The sequence below is a fragment of the Aquarana catesbeiana genome, linkage group LG04 (assembly GCF_042186555.1).
Source record: "Aquarana catesbeiana isolate 2022-GZ linkage group LG04, ASM4218655v1, whole genome shotgun sequence".
Classification (NCBI taxonomy): domain Eukaryota; kingdom Metazoa; phylum Chordata; class Amphibia; order Anura; family Ranidae; genus Aquarana; species Aquarana catesbeiana.
In genome coordinates this window covers 350344825-350367907 of record NC_133327.1, presented here as the reverse complement: position 1 = coordinate 350367907, position 23083 = coordinate 350344825, and the positions used below count along the sequence as shown (strand labels likewise).

The 23083-nt window shown below is 45.7% G+C and overlaps 1 protein-coding gene across 1 annotated transcript in view; it reads left to right on the top strand.

Annotated features, from left to right (window-relative positions):
• USP45 (ubiquitin specific peptidase 45) overlaps positions 1-23083 on the top strand; it is a 317389-nt gene that overhangs the window by 203322 nt on the left and 90984 nt on the right. The window contains exon 9 of the mRNA XM_073626986.1: positions 9421-9508. Coding sequence (XP_073483087.1) covers positions 9421-9508 — 88 coding nt within the window. The remainder of the gene's footprint in view (positions 1-9420; positions 9509-23083) is intronic.

The window sequence follows — 23083 nt, the reverse complement described above, 5'->3', positions numbered from 1 at the left end:
TATATTTAGGGATTGGGAGACTCGTCTCTATCCCTGTGTATGTCCACTACCTTTTATCATTTGATTTTTTTAGGATTAGAAAACTTTGGCTGGGCTTGTTAAAGTGCGTTTCCTGAACGCAGAGAATGTCAGTTATTTTGTGCCGCCTCTTTCCACAATGTCGTTCGCTTTGCAGGGTGATTGAGTCCCTTGACGTTGATAGAAAGGTTATGGTCATTGTGTAGGATAAAGAAAAAGCATTGTGTGTAGCATGTGTAGATAACACTTACATACAACAATGATCCTGACCCTGAGTCGCCAGAGCTGGTAAGGTTCCAGAGCTAGACGTGGAAAAGTGAGGGTAATAAGTGACAGTTCCTTCTGGGTGGAAGGGTAGATGTGATTCTGACTGTGGATATAAACATTAGCAAAGTAAGAAATAAAGAAAAACATATAAAGAATTCCAAAAGAAGCAGAAATAGGTAATTTTGACCTGGGTGTAGCACATTGCCACTCAAGAATTTGTGGGGGGGAGAAAAACAGTTCAGCTTAATGGGTTTTCTCCAATACAGGGATTTAATGTTGAATACAAGGATTGGCTGCTGGCCAGTTCAGTTATGTTTGCAAGCGTTTCTTGAGATAACCAGGTTCCAGTCTTCCTCAACATGTTCAGGGCTGCGTGGTTTGGAGGCCTCTGGTGAGCCTTCCGGCACAATATGCCACATCTTGAGCAAATTTAGGCCTTTAGCGAGAGAGTCTAGTTCTATGGGTAATCCATCATTACCTGGGGCCTTTGAGTTTGGGAATGACGCTAGTGCGAGATGCAGTTCCTCAATAGTAAGCATTTAAGAGCTGCCTATCTGCATCCTGAAGCTGGGGTAAAGTGATAGAATCCAGGAATTGTGTCAGATCATCTACAGGGTATGACACCTTCGAGGAGTATAAATCTTGATAGAAGGAGGAGAACTCCTTCAATATGGACGGTGTATCTGTGACGGTCTGTGATAGTGAAGTTGTGATGCTGTGAATCACTTGAGGTGGTTGTTGTGACCTGGCTATCATAGCCAACATGTGTCCAGTTTTTCCTCCTCCTCAAAGTATGTTTGGGAGGTGAAAAACCTCTTGTTGTCAGCCTGCTGTAAATGCATAGTGCGATGTAATTTCTGTGCATCTGTCCATTGCCGTTCATGTTCAGGCGTAGGGGATCGCAGAAACACTTCTTCCGCTCTCTCCACCGCCTGATTGGCATCTCTTGCCCATTGTCTGCTCCTTGTTTTTATGGTGTTGATTTCTTTTAAACACATACCCTGGACAAATGCTTTAAGAGTGTCCCATACCACCTCCGGAGCAGCCAAAGGTTTATTGGTTTCTAGAAAATATTTGATATGTATCTGTATGTTATCTGTATCAGTGAATAGCTGCAGCCAAAAGGGATTCAGTTTCCAGTGCACAGGTAGATGCGTTTTATGAAAGTTTAGGCTAAGCTGCATCGGGGAGTGGTCAGACAACCCTCTAGCCAGATATGTTACTGTCAGGTCATATCGATATGTTAGGTCATTCCCCAATGCAAAATCTATACGAGACAATGAAGAATGCGTCAGTGAATGACAGGAGTACTGGGCCCGTAGTGGAAATTTACACCTCCACAGGTCCACCAGACCTATCTCACTCATATACTTGGCTAAAGGAGTATATACCCTAGGGCCCTGAGGAAAATTTTTCCTATGTATGTCAAGAGAGGAGTCCATTGCACTATTAAAGTCACTGAGAACATATACCGGTATTTGAGGGTGCTTAGCCAAAAATCTAGCCAGACATTGTAATACCGTTAACGTAAAGGGTGGGGGCACATATATATTAGCAATAACACAAGCTTGAGATTCCCATACCCCCATAAGAAAAATAAATCTGCCCTCAGAGTCCACTTGCACATCCTGTTTAACAAATCCAGCAGATCTGGCAAAAAGAATACTGACTCCTCTGGAGTAGTTGGTATGCACAGAATGATATTGCACAGGGTATTTAGACATGTGTAGTAAGTGGGTGGAGTCTCTGGTAAAATGGGATTCTTGCAAACATAATGGTGGGGTCTTGCTGTGAAATAAAAGTAAATAAGGCAGTCCTTTTCGTAGGGTCACGTAAGCCCCTAATATTCCAGGATAGGATTGTTTCCAACCGCTTACTCATATGCGGGGGGGATGCATATAGGGGAGCACACGCCAAGAGGTATTTAGGTCCCGAGAACTGACCCACCGTGCCCATTCACAAATGTTACCTGAGTACATAGGGTGTAAACAGTATTGATCCTCTGCAGTCTCAGGCAATGCAGTCCGGACGATAGAGGCGTATCACAGAATGTCATAATAAAGGTACCTGCAAAGATAGAGCCCACCCAACCAGGGCTGGAAAACAGAAAAAACATAAAAAAGAAAAAATATAATAAAAAACAGTCTGTCCATGACAACAGTAGGTTCGGCCAACCTAAACTTAGTTAGACCAACCATTAAATGTTGGTGAGTGCCCCGCAGGGCTAGTAGAGGGGTAATAATGAGGGCCGGGACCCAGTGTCTTTAGAGCCAAAGCACAAAGGTTTAACAGGTGCTGAGAGGTGATAATGTAAAACAATTGTGCCTTTACAATAGCTCCTTAACTGGTAAGGTGAGCGATAGGATTCATGCGTTGCCGGATACTTAACATTTTTCAATCAGATGCATGCCCTTGGTCAGCTCCTCGCAGATGTCTTTCATGACGGCGAGCCAGTTGGCAGCCACATTTGGAGATTCAAAAAAGTGTACTGATCCATCTGCTACCACGCGTAATTTAGCCATGTACAACATGGAGTAGACTAGTGGAATCGCACGCTTTTTCTTTTTTACTTCTGTGAATTTTGCCCTCTGTTTTTGGACAGCAGCAGAAAAATCTGGATAGATTGAGACTTTGGAACCTTGTATGACCATATCTGTCTTTTGCCTGGCTAGGCGTAGTATAATGTCTCTATCTTTATAATGGAGAAGTTTAAGTATGAATGGTCTGTGGTTGCCCCCTGGTGGCGGTGGCCGAGTTGGCACCCTGTGAGCCCTTTCTACTGAGAAAAATGGAGTGAGATTATTCTTTCCAAAGGTGTCTGCTAGCCATGCTTCAATAAACTCAGCAAGGTGTTTCCCCTCGGATTTCTCAGGCATTCCGACTATACGGATGTTTGACCTTCTTAATCTGTTCTCCATGTCCTCGATTCTAGCTGCTGATTCATCAGCTTTAGTAGAGGTTATGTGTATTTCTTGGGATGGGGGGGTAATTCATCCTCAATAGAGCTCACTCGTCCCTCCAAAGCAGTGGCCCTCTCCCTAATCTTCTGCATATCTTTTCTAATGTGTAACAGGCCCTCCTTCGTACTTTTAACTTCAGTTGATGACTCAGTAATTGAGGATCCATAAGCATGAACCGCTGTTAGAATGTCCTGTAGTGAGGGCTCTCTACTGTCCATATCTGTGGGATCAGCAGTGTCTTGGGCAGGGAGAGGGGAGGACGGATTACTCACTATGCTCTTGGAGGTTTGCGGCGCCATTTTCTCAGGCACATGTTGTGTTGTTTGTGGAGACTTCACAGGGAGTCCGTTTTTAGCTGTTTTAGCTGTGCAGGCTAGCAAAGTTTGCTGTATAGATTTGACGCCATTCGTCTCATGGGCATATTGACCAAGTTTAGCCGCCGCCGAGGCGTAGGAGTCTCTTCCCGCACGTTGCTGGAGCTGGGGTCCGCCATGATGGGCCGTTCTGTCGGTGAGGAGGCTCCCTTCCTTCTTAGGCATATTTGCCTTGCTAATGTGGCGACCAGGCGTCGCTTTGGTAGTGGCTCCACACCGGGAGCGAAGTATCCGGTCTATGTCTGCGTTGTATAGGGCTCACAACAGGATTCTTTAAAGCAGGATGCAGGAGCTACTGTGAGACACGTCCTCTCACATGAACATCCAAGCCACTCCCCCAAGCGAGAGAGTCTACCATATGGTCCTTACCTTCTTTGGTAATAATTAGTTTAGCTGTACGGCGGGCGCTTTAAGTATAGGGTGCGCACGTGCCTGCAGCATGGTGTAGGAGCCCATGCTCGTGGCCGGCAGCCGTGATGGCTGTCGGCTACCCGCGATTGCTCCTGAGAAGGAGAGAACGGAGAACTGTCAGTGTTAACAGACAGATCTCCGTTCTGTCAGGGGTGTGGAGAGAGATCTGTTGTTCCTACTGCTTAGCTCCTACTCCTACCCCTTAGTGTTAACCCCTTCCCTGCCAGTGACATTTATACAGTAATCAATGACTATTTATTGCTCTGATCGCTGTATAAATGTCAATGTTCCCAATATAGTGTGAAAAGTGCCCAATCTGTCCGCCGCAATGTCGCAGTCCCTATAAAAATCGCAGATCGCCGCCATTACTAGTAAAAAAAAATAATAAAAATGCCATAAAAATATTCCATAGTTTGTAGACGCTATAACTTTTGTGCAAACCAATCAATATATGCTTATTGCGATTTTTCTTTCACCAAAAATATGTAGAATACATATTGGTTAAACTGATGAAGAAATTTTTTTTTTTTTTTATATATATATTTTTTGGGGAAATTTGTTTTTAAAAAAAAATTAAAGAATGTTGCTTTTTTTTCCAAAATAGTCTTTTTTTGTTTATAGCGCAAAAAATAAAAACCGCAGAGGTGATCAAATACCACCAAAAGAAAGCTCTATTTGTGGGGAAAAAAAGGACGTCTATTTTGTTTGGATACAGCGTCATATGACTGCGCACTTGTCATTTTGAAGTGACGCAGTGCCGTATCGCAAAAAATGGCCGGTCAGGAAGGGGTAAATTCTTACGGGGCTGAAGTGGTCATCTGCCTCCATCTCATCCTCTTTGTTATCATGAGCATCCACTAGATCAGGGGTAGGCAACCTTTTGAGCACAGTGTGCCGAAAAATGTTTTCAAAGAAATTTGAGCATGCCGATTTTATAACAAAAAAATGTTAACTTCACACTCTCAATCACGAAAAGATTTTTTATAAAGTATATACTGTAAACTTCTTTAGTAGTGAGAAATTAACATCCTGCACTCTCACGCCTTAGATCAGCCCCAATTCCTGCAACTCCACTCCTCAGATCAGCCCCAATTCATACCTCAGATCATTGTCCCCCCTGCAAATCTGTTTCACCACTGTAACCCCCTGCACATCTGCCCCACCACTGTAACCCCTGCACATCTGCCCCACCACTGTAACCCCTGCACATCTGCCCCACCACTGTAACCCCTGCACATCTGCCCCACCACTGTAACCCCTGCACATCTGCCCCACCACTGTAACCCCTGCACATCTGCCCCACCACTGTAACCCCTGCACATCTGCCCCACCACTGTAACCCCCCTGTACATCTGCCCCACCACTGTACCACCCTGCTCATCTGCCCCACCACTGTAACCCCCCTGCTCATCTGCCCCACCACTGTAGCCCCCTGTACATCTGCCCCACCACTGTACCACCCTGCTCATTTGCCCCACCAATGTACCCCTTTTCTTATCTGCCCCACCAATGTACCCCCTTTCTCATCTGCTCCACCACTGTACCTCCATTCACATCTGCTCCACCACTGAACCATCTTCTCATCTGTCCTAACACTGAACTTATCTGCTCATCTGCCCCACCACTGTAACCCCCTCTCTCATCTGTCCCACGACTATACCTCCTGCACATCTGCCCCACCACTGTAACCCCCTGCTCATGTGTTCCAACGATGTACCTACTTTCTCCTCTGTACTCCCTGCTCCTCTGCCCCACCTCTGTACCCCCTGCTCCTCTGCCCCACCTCTGTACCCCCTGCTCCTCTGCCCCACCGCTGTAACCCCCCTGCTCATCTTCCCCAACACTGAACCCCCCTGCTCATCTTTCCCACCACTGTAACCCCCCTCTCATCTGGCCCAACACTGAACCCCCCTGCTCATCCGCCCCATCACTGTACCCCCCTGCTTTTTTGTCCCACCACTGAACCCTCTTCTCATCCCTCCCACCACTGTACTTCCTGCACATCTGCCCCACCACTGTACCCCCTTAATATTCTGTCCCACCACTGTAACCCCCCCTGCTCATCTGCCCCATCAATGTACCCCTTTTCTCATCTGCTCCACCACTGTACCTTCCTACACATCTGCTCCACCGCCGTATCGCCATGCTCTTCTGTCTCACTACTGAATCACCTTCTCATCTGTCCTAACACTGTACCCATCTGCTCATCTGCCGCACCACTGTAACCCACTTTCTCATCTGGCTCACCAATGTACCTCCTGCACACCTGTCTCACCTCTGTACCCCCCTGCTCTCCTGCCCCACCACTGGTTCCCCCTGCTCTCCTGCCCCACCACTGGTTCCCCCTGCTCTCCTGCCCCACCACTGTTCCCCCTGCTCTCCTGCCCCACCACTGTTCCCCCTGCTCTCCTGCCCCACCACTGTTCCCCCTGCTCTCCTGCCCCACCACTGTTCCCCCTGCTCTCCTGCCCCACCACTGTTCCCCCTGCTCTTCTGCCCCACCACTGTAACCCCCTGCTCATATACCCCACCAATACACCTCCTTTCACACCTGCCTCACTGCTCTACCCCCTTCTTTTCTGCCCCAACACTGAACCGCCTTGCTCATATGGCCCAATAATGACCCCCCCTTCTCATCTGGCTGATCACTGTACCCCCCTGCTCTTCTGTCCCACTGCTGAACCCCCTTCTCATCTCTTCCACCACTTTACCTCCCTGCACATCTGCCACACCACTGTACCCTCTTGCTTTTCTGTTCCACCTCTGAACCCCTACTGCTAATTTTCCCCACCGCTGTACCCTCTTCTCATCTATGATATGTGTGATATGCAGAGTGGTGCAAGGAAGCAGAGATGAGACACATCCACCTGTCCTGGCACACTCATCCTGCTGAGCCACCTCTCGCACCCAGCCCATGTGATTGGAATGTGACGTCACATACAAGCATATGGAATGGATGCGCAATGATAACCTCAGGTCAGGGCATTTTCTGAAAGCAGTGAGCCTGTGTGCAGGATCATAAGTTGGGCCCCCCGCAGCTGAGAAAAAGTGGTTGGGTATGATTTTCTTTGCGCTGAATACTGGCTGTGGCTTAAAGGGACAAAGAGTGCAGGGGTTCAGTAGTAGGTGATGCAAAGGTTCAGGAATAATTTCAACAAAGTTCCCAAAAGCTCAACAGTAATTCCACAAACTGTCACCTGATTGTGGTTTCTCAATCACAATGAAATCCCTTATTTCTGAGATTGGTAGTGGCAACCAAGCGAGTCATCTTCCTCCAAATGGTGGATGGGGCTAGCAGGACTGTAATTGGTTTTAGCAGTGGCCAAGACAGTCCTCCTCCTCCTGGAAACAGGGACCCCCCCCCCCCTTAGCAGAATTGCACCCAATCTCTTCCCCATCACAAAAGCTGACAATCGCCGCTACAGCAAAGTTAGAGAACCAAACAATGTTTCCCATCTTTTACAATGTGTGGGGGCACAATGCCTCCCCCTCAGTGCAGGTGCGGCGTGGGGAATTCTGACATTGGAATGCCTTAGCGTCTCACTGACACTTCCCTGCGCTGCTTTGCTGATGGGGAAGGATTCGAGTGCCGGCAAAAGAGGGTTCGCGTGCTGGGGGTTGCCTGCACATTAATGGTGCTAGCAAAATCCCCCATCTTTGTTTCAATATGATCCACCCTGGATGTAACTGCTTGTAGCTCTACTCCAAATTTGAGTACACAGGACAGCATGTCGGCATGCGGTGAGCTTCTCAAAGATGCTAACATGTCCTTTAGGGTGGTACCTAGCACTGGCTGATTATTGGTTGGGAAGAGATCAATTGAGTCTGGGAGTTCTCTAGTGTCATCCCCTGAATCTAGGCCCTGGCTCACCTCATGACCATAATCTGATGCATCCATCCTGAATCTTGCCTTCTCCGGGCTCCCTGAGGTAGTGGTACGGAGGAGAGATTGTGGACTTTTTGATAATGTGTTCCTTTTTGCTGGATTGCCACTTTGAAGCCTCTGCTGAGGCATGCTGGATGTGTTTGTGGAGGATCCGCCACCATTTTGCCTAGGCCCAGGAGTAAAGAAGACTGTCAGTTTCTGCGGCCTCTGGTTTTCCTTCTGCTTCCCTGGCATGATCGGCCGGGTCCCCGGGGTAAGGTCTCAGTACTGGTGTGCCTAAATAGTGGCTTTGCAGCCCGCTATGTGCCGATGGATCCCTAGCGTCTTTGGAGCTCGGCTCTCAGGCGTCCATCACGGTCCGCGGTAAGCTCTGTCCCTCCCTTTATTGCAAGTGGATGAGGTTAAATAGTGACAATAGGGGCCACTCAGCAAAGCTTTTGCCAGTTGCCAATCACCTGAAGGTAGTGGCATATAGCCCATGATCTGTGAATCGATTACTCTAACCTCTACTGTACTGTACTCCTAGAAATGAAATTTACAAGCAAAACACTTTTTTTATTAAAAGAGAAGTATGGGTATTTTTTTTATTGTAGAATCGTACTTACCTACAGTAGGTGGATGAACCAAGTGATCAAACGCCGACGATCGCTTGGTTCTCAGAGATCCATGAACAAAGAGCTGGTGACTGTCAGTCACAGCTGTCTGCTCTGCCCCCTGTGCTCACTAAAGCGCTGAGCTCTGGAGGGGACAGGGGCAGCTGGCTCAGGCTCTCAGTGGCTTAGGCTGAGCCGGGTGCCAGTCCAGGCATGTGGATGGATTCCAACCTGACGGTCACTATCTTTCCCGAGCCTGGACCGGCTCTGTGATGTCAGCTGCTTTGGCTGTACTTCTCCTGTAATACTTCCACTTTAATCTAAAGTCTTACCTATATATTTGCTAAAAGTAAATATTTACCTCATTGGTACATAAAACTTTGAACATAAGCCCATTGCACTTCCTACGTCGAGATCTCAGTGAAGAGATCTCAACATCAAAATTGAATAATTTGGCCTCAAAGTACTTACGCTATCTGGGGAGAACCATTTTTTCTAGCCCCATCTTTAAGTTTTTTCCACACTCCCTCTTCTCCCTTCCAGGAGGGCAAGTGCTTATTTTAAGCTTGGAGAGAAGTGTACTCCCTTTGTACAGTATGGCCAAGGACCCAGGGTCTTGCACAGGTAAAATGCAAGGATTGTGCCTGTTATGTAGGTTGGGTACGACAGCAGAGCAAATAAACCTTTGGGGAGATCTAAGCGATGTCTAAGAGATATAAGAGAATACTGAATGATTTACTGCACTGTACGCCTAAAATTTGGAATACCTCTTTTTGGTGGGTTGATTTTTTAAAAATGCTTCAAAGAGACTGCTAATTATGCTATGATTTTATATTCTAAAACCATATTTGCACTTGCAGTAAACTATTTATAGAGTTCAATATTCAAAATTTATATTCTATAATTTGCAGGGCTCCAAGGTTTAAAACCTTTCAGCAACAAGACAGCCAAGAGCTCCTTCACTATTTACTAGATGCCCTACGTATAGAGGAAACTAAGGTAATTTTTCTTTTCTTTTCCTTGAAACTTTGTTAACTTTAAAATTGTTTCATTTTCAAGCATTGCAAATAGTTTAGTAATCTCAAATCCCAGGTAAATGTAAATAATTCCTTTGCTTATTGGAAAGTCAATGTAGCCATCTCTGCAATATTTAGGCCACATTGGGCTTTGTCTTACAACTGCAATTTAAAAAAAATGTTATCCTATTAAAAAAAAGAAAAAGATTTATATATATACACACACCGTATATATACATACACAGTATTATACTGATATTTAGAAAACTTGTGTGGTGCTGGGATTGCATTGCTAATGCTGTAAAAAACAAACAGATACTGTTCCCTTAAAGCATGTTATACAGCACAGTGCTTGTGCTGTGTAATTTGGCCCCCTGTATACCCTAAAAAACCTGGCTGATCCTGCCTGGCTATACCCTCCCCTTTGCAAACTGGCCACGATAATCATGGATGCTGAGCCCTGACACTGTGGTCATTTCGCGTGATTCTGTCACCCGCAGCCCTGCTATCTGCAGCTCTCCTATGTCTGTGTCTCCTCTGTCGTTCCCCAGCTGACATCAGCGGGAAGGCTCAGCCCCACCCACTGCAGCTGTGAGTTGGAGAGAGAAGAGAGGAGAGGAATCGGCTGAGCGTCCAGAGCGGAGCTTCTATCGGTACAGATCGGCTGCTTTTTTACATTACACAGACGCAGGGACACATGTTATTATGGTACTGAGGGGATAAGAAAATTTAGTAGAAGTGGGTTAACAACCTCTTTAACTGAACTGTGCACAGTATAAAAGTTTTTGTGCTTAAAATCCCATTTGTAGGGAAGGTTTTGTTCATGCCCGTTATGTGTTGGTCCATTATTCAATGCAAACGAAGTACAAGGAGAAAGAGAAATATTTAGCATTCTTTATTATTTGTTCCTATTACCATACCGCATTGCAGTGTTTTGGGGAAAAAGGGGAACCTTTCCTAAGAGAAACACGGGGGATACCATAGTAGCTGTCTCTTTCCAAAAATGTTAGCTGCCTGGCTGTCATGCTGACCCTCTGCTTCAACATTTTAACCCAGTAAGCTATAACATACTGTATATTTGTTTCAGGTCGCTCATACTGAAACTAGATGTTCAGCATAACAGCAAGGACACTAGCATTTTCAGAAATCGGTCAACAGAGGCAACCATGTTATTACTTTTTGGAAATGTACAGTACAAATAGAGTTTTTTCCACATCTCCTGGTGAAATTTGGTGTGGCGCTTTACCCATTGCTGGATGGAAACCAAGCAATTCTGACGTTACAAAGGGGCTGTGATGTGATGAAAAGCATACATACTATATAGAGGCACCATGCATTTAATACCTAGAGATGGGCGTGGACGTTTATTAGCTGAAAACTCTTCAAGTTTAAAATCCCTGGTTCTTTCCCACACCTAGCACTTGCTGCGTAAAGCTGCTAATAAAGGTAAATGGCGGTGTGCGACCTCACCTGTGTAAACACTGATCGTTTCTGCATTGGAATTTACCTGCGCATGTGCATACCACATATTTCTAGAAATGCACCACCCGAGGCTCCCTGGGCACACTATAGCACTGATGAGTTTGCAATAGAGGAGTTTTCAGCTAATAAATATCCATGTGCACAAAGGCTATCAAATATATATTTTATAGGGTGATAGATAAAACAGTTTTTACTAATACCCTAGAAGTAACTTTTGATTTCAACCTAACCGCCAGAATTTTGAAATGTTTAATTTAGATTTATGTATTTGTAATCACTGTTTACACGGCTGCAGTATGGGGTTGTATTTCACTGAGATCTTTGTCTATGCTTTTGACTTTGTTTCATTAACAGACAGTGCTAATAGCTGTATAGATTGAGTACACAAAGGTCACCTCCATGGTTTGTGAACTTGAGGAGAAGAATGGCTGGTGACCCCATTTATGCTTCTAGTGATCTTGTCAGAAAACTACATGCTAAACTTCTGCACTCACCCGTGCATTAGTCGTTTGAAAAAAAGGGCTTTGTGCCTGCATTCGAGACATTGCCAATAAAGGTTGGATTCCACCCTCTGCCACAATTACAGGGCCTGTTTTGCAATAATGGTACATTAGTATGAGCATCCTTTTTATCACCCCGAGGCAGCTCAGCATGGGAGCAGCACTATTAAAAGCTATGCTGTGTTTTTTTTTTTCTATCCCCTTTTTCATGGCAGTAGACGGTGTGACAAAATTAGGATGTCAGGTCTGGGGGTTTGTCAAGGCCCTTGAGCACTGACAGTTGTGTCAGACGTATCCAACCATACCTAGCTGTGTCTGTATTGTCTTCCATGGGAAATCCACAGCTGTGAACCATGCAATTGTAGTGTGTCACAACCATGTGTCTCTTGATGTAAAAAAGCCCACAGCAATATGTCTGCCACCAGAATCCTTTTTAAAGACACTTACTTCCCCCGTTGTGTAGTTTTTAATTATTGTTTGCTTACATTTAGAGGCTGTTGAGCATCAAGGCTGACAATTCTAGTTTGGCTGATACTGTATAAGATAATATTCTATATCATTTTAAACTTGACAACAAAAGATGAGTATTTCTGCACTGACAAGTAATATTATATGTCTGCTCGCATATAATAATATAAAAGTCTGGTGTTCTGAAGCTAGAAATTATCTTGCATATTTAATAAGTGAAAAAATCACACCTAGTAGGAGGAAAAATAACATTCTATTATGTTGGTCCATTTGGTTCAATATGGCAGTCTGATGTAAATATTTTGGCATTGAGAATACTGTATGTTATCCCTGTAGGTGCTTGCCATGCACTGTGTAAACTGAATAAGTTATGTTACGGTTTATGTGTTACCTATAATGTATTTTGCAAAGAAATGCATTAAATTCCAAGCCTTAGCCTGGAAAATGTATTACAAACAAAATTGGGTTTCTCTTTTATATGACCAATTGACGTAGACAGCCAAGCAACCCCACCCCCACCCCCTGGACTACATCTTGTAGAAGAGCCCTTTCTCTACACAAGTGTGTGAGCGGGCCCTTTTGAGATCAAGCCAACAGCTTTGTTTTGCATGCACGTGGAGAGTGGCAGAGATAGCTATACTTTTTTTTTTAGTTTAGCTGGGGAGAACTCAGGCAGGCTGTCAACATTGCTAGGTATTACGGAGCATCGAAGGCAGCGTTGTCAGCCCAGTATAGTAATTCACTGTATTTCTGGTAGGATCACTATGTATTTTTCAGTACTTGTAGTGTTTATAAATGGATAAATTATGAGCAAATGTGCATGTGGTGCAGAAATGCACTGAATGTGTTTTCTTTTGCTACCTGTAACCACACATATTGTACACTTTTTAAAAAGAACCTGATGAGGAAAAAAAACAAGATGCAATTACTGCCTTGTTTTTGAAGGTACAAGTTCCAGGGCTGCCATCCCTATCCTTACTACTACTAGCGGAGACACGGACCTGGAAGAAGCAGGCATAGCAGGTGTCAAAACACATTGGGTCGAATTTACTAAAACTGGTGCAAAATCTGGTGCATTTCTGCACACTGATCAAAACCATAATGCACAGCTACACCAGATTTTGTATTTTGGTAAATCAACTAATGGTCTATATATGTTTGCTCCAGATAAGTGACACACTTAGGTTGATTTACTAAAACAGGAGAGTGAAAATTCTGGTGCAACTTGTAGCCAATTGGCTTCTAACTTCTCCAAGATACGCCCCTTCCTAACCAATGTCGCCACAAAGCTTCTAAACCACTCCCTGGTCAGCTCCCGCCTCGACCCTCCTCATTGGCTTACCTCTAAATAGACTATCCCCACTTCAGTCAATCATGAACGCTGCTGGCAGGCTCATCCACCTCACAAACCGCTCAGCGTCTGCTATACCCCCCTGCCAATCCCTCCATTGGCTGCTACTCTGAATTAAATTTAAGATACTAACTATAACTTACAAAGCCATCCACAACCTGGCCCCCAGCTACATCACTAACCTAGTCTCAGAATACCAACCAAACTCCCTTGTCACCTCATCCCATGCTTGCCTTCAGGACTTCTCCAGAGCCTCTCCCATCCTCTGGAATGCTCTACCCCAATCTGTCCAATTTTCTCCTACTTTATCGACTTTCAGATGATCCCTGAAAACTCATCTCTTCAGAGAAGCCATTCTGGCCCCCACCTAACAACTGTACATTTATCTTCTCGATCAGCACATCGCCCACAGTTATTACCTCTTGTACCTCTTGACCTTCCCTCTTAGATTATAAACTCTAATGCCGCGTACACACGGTCGGACTTTCTATCCTACTTGGTCCGGCACACTTTCCGACGGACTTTGTCCGCCAGGTGCGCCGGACTTTAAAACGGACGGACTTGCCCACACACGCCCGGACTTTCCGGCGGGCTAAGTCCGCCCGTCTTTCCGACGGACTTTCGCCGGAGTTCCGGCGGACTTTCAGAATGAACGGACTTGCCCACACACGGACAAGTCCGTTCATTTTGAACGTGACTCAGGTGCGACGGGACTAGAAAAGGATGTCAATCTTGCCGCTTTTATCGGCGAGATTGACACCTTGCGAGCCCCGTCGCGGGGCATACCGGGCCCTTAGGTCTGGTATGGATTATAAAGGGAACCCCCTACGCCGAAAAAACGGCGTGGGGTCCCCCCTAAAATCCATACCAGACCCCGATCCGAGCACGCAGCCTGGCCGGTCAGGAAAGGGGGTGGGGACGAGCGAGCGCCCCCCCCTCCTGAACCGTACCAGGCCACATGCCCTCAACATGGGGGGTGGGTGCTTTGGGGGAGGGGGGCCGCCCTGCGGGCCCCCCCACCCCAAAGCACCTTGTCCCCATGTTGATGAGGACAAAGGCCTCTTCCCGACAACCCTGGCCGTTGGTTGTCGGGGTCTGCGGGCGGGGGCTTATCTGAATCTGGGAGCCCCCTTTAATAAGGGGGCCCCCAGATCCCGGCCCCCCACCCTATGTGAATGAGTATGGGGTACATGGTACCCCTACCCATTCACCTAGGGAAAAAGTGTAAGTAATAAAACACACTACACAGGTTTTTAAAATATTTTATTAAACAGCTCCGGGGGGGGGGGATCTTCCTCCGGCTTCGGGGGTCTTCTTCCGGCTTCGGGGGTCCCTCCGCTTCATCTTCTCCCGGCGTCCGGTTGGTTCTTCTCCGCTCTCTTCTCTCCAGTTCTTCGGCCGGCTCCTCTGCTGTCTTCAGGTAGCTCTCTTGCCAGCAGAGGTCCGGACTTCTTGTCTTCTTCTCTTCTCCAGATGTTGACACGACGCTCTCTCCGGCTGGACTGCTCTCCGAGGGCTGCGTTGTGACTTATATAGGCGGAGACCCCGCCCCCTTTTGATGTCACAGTCCCTGGGCATGCTGGGACTGTGACGTTTTAGGGGGCGTGGTCACTGGGTGATGTTGACCACGCCCCCTAAAACGTCACAGTCCCAGCATGCCCAGGGACTGTGACATCAAAAGGGGGCGGGGTCTCCGCCTATATAAGTCACAACGCAGCCCTCGGAGAGCAGTCCAGCCGGAGAGAGCGTCGTGTCAACATCTGGAGACAAGAAGTCTCCCCCAAAGCACCCACCCCCCATGTTGAGGGCATGTGGCCTGGTACGGTTCAGGAGGGGGGGGGGGCGCTCGCTCGTCCCCACCCCCTTTCCTGACCGGCCAGGCTGCGTGCTCGGATCGGGGTCTGGTATGGATTTTAGGGGGGACCCCACGCCGTTTTTTCGGCGTAGGGGGTTCCCTTTATAATCAATACCAGACCTAAGAGCCTGGTATGCCCCGCGCTCGCCGCAATAGGAAAATTTGTTTTTCCTATTGCAGCGAGCGCGAGATGCAATACCCTGCCCTCATGTCGTATCTGGTCCGTCGGACCAGCATACACACGAGCGGGCTTTCCGTCGGACCAGCACACACACGAGCGGACTTTCCGCCCGAAACTGAGTCCGGCGGAAAGATTTAAAACTTTCTTCAAATCTAGGTCCGGCGGGCTTTTGGGAAAAAGTCCGCCGGAAAAGTCCGCCGGCGCCCACACACGGGCGGATTGTCCGGCACACTCTGGTCCGCCGGACCAAGTATGCCGGAAAGTCCGACCGTGTGTACGCGGCATAAGGAGCGGGGCCCTCTGATTCCTACTATATTAAAGTGTATTGTATTTGTACTGTCTACCCTCAAGTTGTAAAGCGATACGTAAACTCTTGGCGTTATATAAATCCTGTATAATAATAACTTCAGATTGTTCAATTAAGCTTTGACAACAAAATCTGGAAGCTGATTGGCTATAATGCACAGCTGCACCTGATATTACACTCTACAGTTTTAGTAATTCAACCCCAATTTATTCTGACAGTGGCACTGAATACATTGATTGACTGAAAATTGTCCATGTCCCTTCTACAGAAGTCAATTAAACAATTGACTTTTGTCGAGTGAGGCGCCCACACACTGATCGAAACCATAATGCACAGCTACACCAGATTTTGTATTTTTGAAAATCAACCCATGGCCTGTATATGTTTGCTGCAGATAAGTGACACACTTAGGTTGATTTACTAAAACAGGAGAGTGAAAATTTTGGTGCAGCTGGTAGCCAATCAGCTTCTAACTTCAGATTGTTCCATTCAGATTTGAAAAAAAATCTGGAAGCTGATTGGCTACCATGCACAGCTGCACCTGATTTTGCAGTCTACACTTTTAGTAAATCTGCCCCACTATGTACTGAAAAAAGAATGAAAATTATGGTCTAGTGCAGGGATATGCAATTAGCAGACCTCCAGCTGTTGCAAAACTACAAGTCCCATCATGCCTCTGCCTCTGGGTGTCATGCTTATGGCTGTCAGAGTCTTGCTATGCCTCATGGGAATTGTAGTTCTGCAAAAGCTGAAGGTCCCCCAATTGCATATCCCTGGTCTAGTGCCTTAAAAGAGCAAGCCGCTTGGATCCCCTAACCAACCCGTGAACTATAGAGATTTTGTCAATTAGAGCTACCTGTCTGTCACAGTGACCGTCTGTGATGGATGGGAAAAGAAAAATATCTACAGTGCCTTGCAAAAGTATTCAACCCCTTGGCATTTTTTGTGTTTTGTTGCCTCACAACCTGGACTTAACATGGATTGTTTGAGGATTTGCATCATTTAATTTACAGAACATGCCCACAACTTTGATGATGTTTTTTTTTTTTCTTATTGTGTAGCAAACAACAAATAGGACAAAATAACAGAAAAAGTCAATTTGCAGAACTATTCACCCTCCCTAAAGTCAATACTTTGTAGAGCCACCTTTTGCGGCTGTCACAGCTCCAAGTCGTTTTAGATACGTCTCTATGAGCTTGCCACATCTTACCACTGGTGTTTTTGCCCATTCCTCATTGCAAAACTGCTCCAGCTTCTTAAAGTTGGATGGTTTGTGTTTGTGAACAGCAATCTTTAAGTCTGATCACAGATTTTCTATTTGATTGAGGTCTGGTCTTTGACTAGGCCATTCCAACACATCCCAACACATTTACATTTACACATTTACATGTTTCCCCTTAAACCACTCAAGTGTTGCTTTAGCAGTGTGTTTAGGGTTATTGTCCTGCTGGAAGGTGAACCTCCGTCCTAGCCTGAAATCACACACAGGTTTTGCTCAAGAATATCGCTGTATTTAGCACCATCCATCTTTCCCTCAACTCTGACTAGTTTCCCAGTCCCGACTGCTGAGAAACATCCCCACAGCATGACGCTGCCGCCACCATGTTTCACTGTGGGGATGGTGTTCTTTGGGTGATGTGATGTGTTGGGTTGGGTTTGTGCCAGACATAGCGTTTTCTTTGATGGCCAAAAAGTTCAATTTTAGTCTCATCAGACCAGAGCACCTTCCTCCATACATTTTGGGAGTCTCCCAAATGCCTTTTCGCAAACTCAAAACGTGCCATTTTGTTTTGTGTTGAAAGTAATGGCTTTCTTCTGGCCACTCTGCCATGAAGTGCAACTCTATGGAACGTATGGCTTATTGTCGTCCTATGTACAGATGCTCCAGTTTCTGCTGTGGAACTCTGCAGCTCCTCCAGGGTTACCTTAGGTCTCTGTGTTGCCTCTCTGATTAATGCCCTCCTTGCCCGGTCCGTGAGTTTTGGTGTGCGGTTGGCTGGTTTGCTGTGCCATGTTCTTTCCATTTGGTTATGATAGATTTGAATGTGCTCCTAGGAATCATCAAAGATTTGGATATTTTTTTTATAACCTAACCCTGACTTGTACTTCTTAACAACATTGTCCCTTACTTGTTTGGAGAGTTCCTTGGTCTTCATGGCAGCGTTTGGTTAGTGGTGCCTCTTGCTTAGGTGTTGCAACCTGTGGGGCCTTTCAAAAAGGTGTGTATATGTAATGACAGATCATGTGATAATTAGATTGCACACAGGTGGACATCATTTTCACTAAATATGTGACTTCTGAAAGTAATTGGTTGGGTTTCAAAACAAAGGGGGTGAATACATACGTACATGCCAATTATCAGTTTTTTATTTCTGAAAAATTATTTTACTTCACCAACTTAGACTATTGTGTTCTGATCCATCACATATAATTCAGATAAAAAAAAACACTGAACTAAAGGCTGTAATGTAACAAAAAGCCAAGGGGGTGAATACTTGTGCAAGGCACTGTAGAAAAAATATACTAGTGATCCTGTCAAACGTAACTGTAGACATCTCATGACAGTTTGTGCATTGCCCACTCATGCATGATTATGCATTGGGCAGCTCTAATTCGTATTGCATTTTTGACCAGGAATCTTTGGTGTTTTTTTAGGTTTAAGGTTTTTTTCTATACGAGTTTCAATAAACTTATTAAAGAGTGTTTGAGTGCCCTCACACTAGTACTTTTTAAGCTCATAGGTACCATGTGTTTTGTAAGAGACTTAGTTCCACTTTAAGTGAAATGGTTGATACTTTTAAGAAGTATGTATGAAGGAGTATGTGACTTGTCCCATGTGACAGCACTGGTGGTTCATTATTGGGTCAGCACTGTCATATGGGAGAAAGGAGAGCATTCTCAAACAAGTCATTTTGGACCTTACACAAAGCAGTCTCTTTTTGGGGTGCCATGTGCATTGCAATAATGTGTGGTAAAGCACGTGTTTTATTGCGCACTACCAAAACACATAGGAGTGAAGCTGGGAAGACTTCAGTAAACAGAATCGGTGATGTCACTGTTACCCTGGGCCACGCTAGTCTTAACCACTTAAGGGCCGCCTCACGCCGATGTACGTCGGCAGAATGGCACGGGCAGGCAGAATCACGTACATATACGTGATCTGCCTCCAGCGGGCAGGGGGTCCAATCGGACCCCCCCCCGGTGCCCGAGGCGGTCAGAGATGAGGGGGAGACCATCCGTTCGTGGCCCCCCCCCCTCGCGATCGCCGCCGGCCAATCAAATCATTCCTTTGCTGCTGTATGCTAAACAGCAGCAAAGGAAATGATGTCATCTCTCCTCGGCTCGGTATTTTCCGTTCCGGCGCCGAGGAGAGAAGACATCCAAGTGAGTGAAAACACACACACTCAGTAGAACATGCCAGGCATACAAAACACCCCCCTTTACCCCCGATCACCCCCTAATCCCCCCCCCCCCCTGTCACACTGACACCAAGCAGTTTTTTTATTTATTTGTACGGATCAATATCTGATTTGATCAGATCTATACTAGCGTCCCCAGCAGTTTAGGGTTCCCAAAAATGCAGTGTTAGCGGGATCAGCCCAAATACCTGCTAGCACCTGCTTTTTGACCCTCCGCCCGGCCCAGCCCACCCAAGTGCAGTATTGATCGATCACTGTCACTTACTAAACGCATAACTGCAGCATTCGCAGAGTCAGGCCTGATCCCTGCGATCGCTAACAGTTTTTTTGGTAGCATTTTGGTGAACTGGCAAGCACCAGCCCCAGGCAGCGTCAGGTTAGCGCCAGTGCCGCTAACACCCACGCACGCACCGTACACCTCCCTTAGTGGTATAGTATCTGATCGGATCAATATCTGATCCGATCAGATCTATACTAGCGTCCCCAGCAGTTTAGGGTTCCCAAAAACGCAGTGTTAGCGGGATCAGCCCAGATACCTGCTAGCACCTGCGTTTTGCCCCTCCGCCCGGCCCAGCACAGCCCACCCAAGTGCAGTATCGATCGATCACTGTCACTTACAAAACACTAAACGCATAACTGCAGCGTTCGCAGAGTCAGGCCTGATCCCTGCGATCGCTAACAGTTTTTTTGGCAGCGTTTTGGTGAACTGGCAAGCACCAGTGGCCTAGTACACCCCGGTCGTAGTCAAACCAGCACTGCAGTAACACTTGGTGACGTGGCGAGTCCCATAAGTGCAGTTCAAGCTGCTGAGGTGGCAAGCACAAGTAGTGTCCCGCTGCCACCAAGAAGAAGACAAACACAGCCCCGTCGTGCCCATAGTGCCCTTCCTGCTGCATTCGCCAATCCTAATTGGGAACCCACCCACTTCTGCAGCACCCGTACTTCCCCCATTCACATCCCCAACCAAATGCAGTCGGCTGCATGAGAGGCATTTTCTTTATGTCCTCCCGAGTACCCCTACCCAGCGAACCCCCCAAAAAAGATGTCGTGTCTGCAGCAAGCGTGGATATAGGCGTGACACCCGCTATTATTGTCCCTCCTGTCCTGACAATCCTGGTCTTTGCATTGGTGAATGTTTTGAACGCTACCATTCACTAGTGGAGTATTAGCGTAGGGTACAGCATTGCACAGACTAGGACACACTTTCACAGGGTCTCCCAAGATGCCATCGCATTTTGAGAGACCCGAACCTGGAACCGGTTACAGTTATAAAAGTTAGTTACAAAAAAAAGTGTAAAAAAAAAAATAAATAAAATATATAAAATAAAAAAAAATAGTTGTCGTTTTATTGTTCTCTCTCTCTATTGTTCTGCTCTTTTTTACTGTATTCTATTCTGCAATGTTTTATTGTTATTATGTTTTATCATGTTTGCTTTTCAGGTATGCAATTTTTTTATACTTTACCGTTTACTGTGTTTTATTGTTAACCATTTTTTTGTCTTCAGGTACGCCATTCACGACTTTGAGTGGTTATACCAGAGTGATGCCTGCAGGTTTAGGTATCATCTTGGTATCATTCTTTTCAGCCAGCGGTCGGCTTTCATGTAAAAGCAATCCTAGTGGCTGCTTTTACAAGCAGTGGGAGGGAATGCCCCCCCCCCCCCCCCCCCCACCGTCTTCCGTGTTTTTCTCTGGCTCTCCTGTCTCAACAGGGAACCTGAGAATGCAGCCGGTGATTCAGCCAGCTGACCATAGAGCTGATCAGAGACCAGAGTGGCTCCAAACATCTCTATGGCCTAAGAAACCGGAAGCTACGAGCATTTCATGACTAGATTTTAGATTTCGCCGGATGTAAACAGCGCCATTGGGAAATTGGGAAAGCATTTTATCACACCGATCTTGGTGTGGTCAGATGCTTTGAGGGCAGAGGAGAGATCTAGGGTCTAATAGACCCCAATTTTTTCAAAAAAGAGTACCTGTCACTACCTATTGCTATCATAGGGGATATTTACATTCCCTGAGATAACAATAAAAATGATAAAAAAAAAAAAAAATGAAAGGAACAGTTTAAAAATAAGATAAAAAAGCAAAAAAAAGCAAAAAAATAAAAAAAAAGCACCCCTGTCCCCCCCTGCTCTCGCGCAAGCGTCGGTCTGGCATCAAATGTGAACAGCAATTGCACCATGCATGTGAGGTGTCACTGCGAACGTCAGATCGAGGGCAGTAATTTTAGCAGTAGACCTCCTCTGTAAATCTAAAGTGGTAACCTGTAAAGGCTTTTAAAGGCTTTTAAAAATGTATTTAGTTTGTCGCCACTGCACGTTTGTGCGCAATTTTAAAGCATGTCATGTTTGGTATCCATGTACTCGGCCTAAGATCATCTTTTTTATTTAATCAAACATTTGGGCAATATAGTGGGTTTTAGTGCATTAAAATTTTAAAAAGTGTGTTTTTTACCCAAAAAATGTGTTTGAAAAATTGCTGCGCAAATACTGTGTGAAAAAAAAATGAAACACCCACCATATTAATCTGTAGGGCATTTGCTTTAAAAAAATATATAATGTTTGGGGGTTCAAAGTAATTTTCTTGCAAAGAAAAATAATCTTTTCATGTAAACAAAAAGTGTCAGAAAGGGCTTTGTCTTCAAGTGGTTAGAAGAGTGGGTGATGTGTGACATAAGCTTCTAAATGTTGTGCATAAAATGCCAGGACAGTTCAACCCCCCCCCCCCAATGACCCCATTTTGGAAAGTAGACACCCCAAGCTATTTGCTGAGAGTCATGTCGAGTCCATGGAATATTTTATATTGTGACACAAGTTGCGGGAAAGAGACACATTTTTTTTTTTTTTTTTGCACAAAGTTGTCACTAAATGATATATTGCTCAAACATGCCATGGGAATATGTGAAATTAAACCCCAAAATACATTCTGTTGTTTCTTCTGAGTACGGGGATACCACATGTGTGAGACTTTTTGGGAGCCTAGCCGCGTACGGGACCCCGAAAACCAAGCACTGCCTTCAGGCTTTCTAAGGGCGTAAATTTTTGCTTTCACTCTTCACTGCCTGTCACAGTTTCAGAGGCCATGGAATGCCCAGGTGGCACAAAACCCCCCCAAATGACCCCATTTTGGAAAGTAGACACCCCAAGCTATTTGCTGAGAGGTATAGTGAGTATTTTGCAGACCTCACTTTTTGTCACAAAGTTTTGAAAAAAGAAAAAAAAATGTTTTTTCTTGTCTTTCTTCATTTTCAAAAACAAATGAGAGCTGCAAAATACTCACCATGCCTCTCAGCAAATAGCTTGGGGTGTCTACTTTCCAAAATGGGGTCATTTGGGGGGGTTTTGTGCCACCTGGGCATTCCATGGCCTTCAAAACTGTGATAGGCAGTGAAGAGTGAAATCAAAAATTTACACCCTTAGAAATCCTGAAGGCAGTGATTGGTTTTCGGGGCCCCGTACGCGGCTAGGCTCCCAAAAAGTCCCACACATGTGGTATCCCCATACTCAGGAGAAGCAGCTAAATGTATTTTGGGGTGCAGTTCCACATATGCCCATGGCCTGTGTGAGCAATATATCATTTAGTGACAACTTTGTGCAAAAAAAAAAAAAAAATGGTCACATTTCCGCAACTTGTGTCAAAATATAAAATATTCCATGGACTCAACATGCCTCTCAGCAAATAGCTTGGGGTGTCTACTTTCCAAAATGGGGTCATTTGGGGGGGGGTTGTGCCATCTGGGCATTTTATGGCCTTCAAAACTGTGATAGGCAGTGAAGAGTGAAATCAAAAATTTACACCCTTAGAAATCCTGAAGGCGGTGATTGGTTTTCGGGGCCCCGTACGCCGCTAGGCTCCCAAAAATACCCACACATGTGGTATCCCCGTACTCAGGAGAAGCAGCTGAATTTATTTTGGGGCGCAATTCCACATATGCCCATGGCCTGTGTGAGCAATATATCATTTAGTGACAACTTTTTGTAAATTTTTTTTTT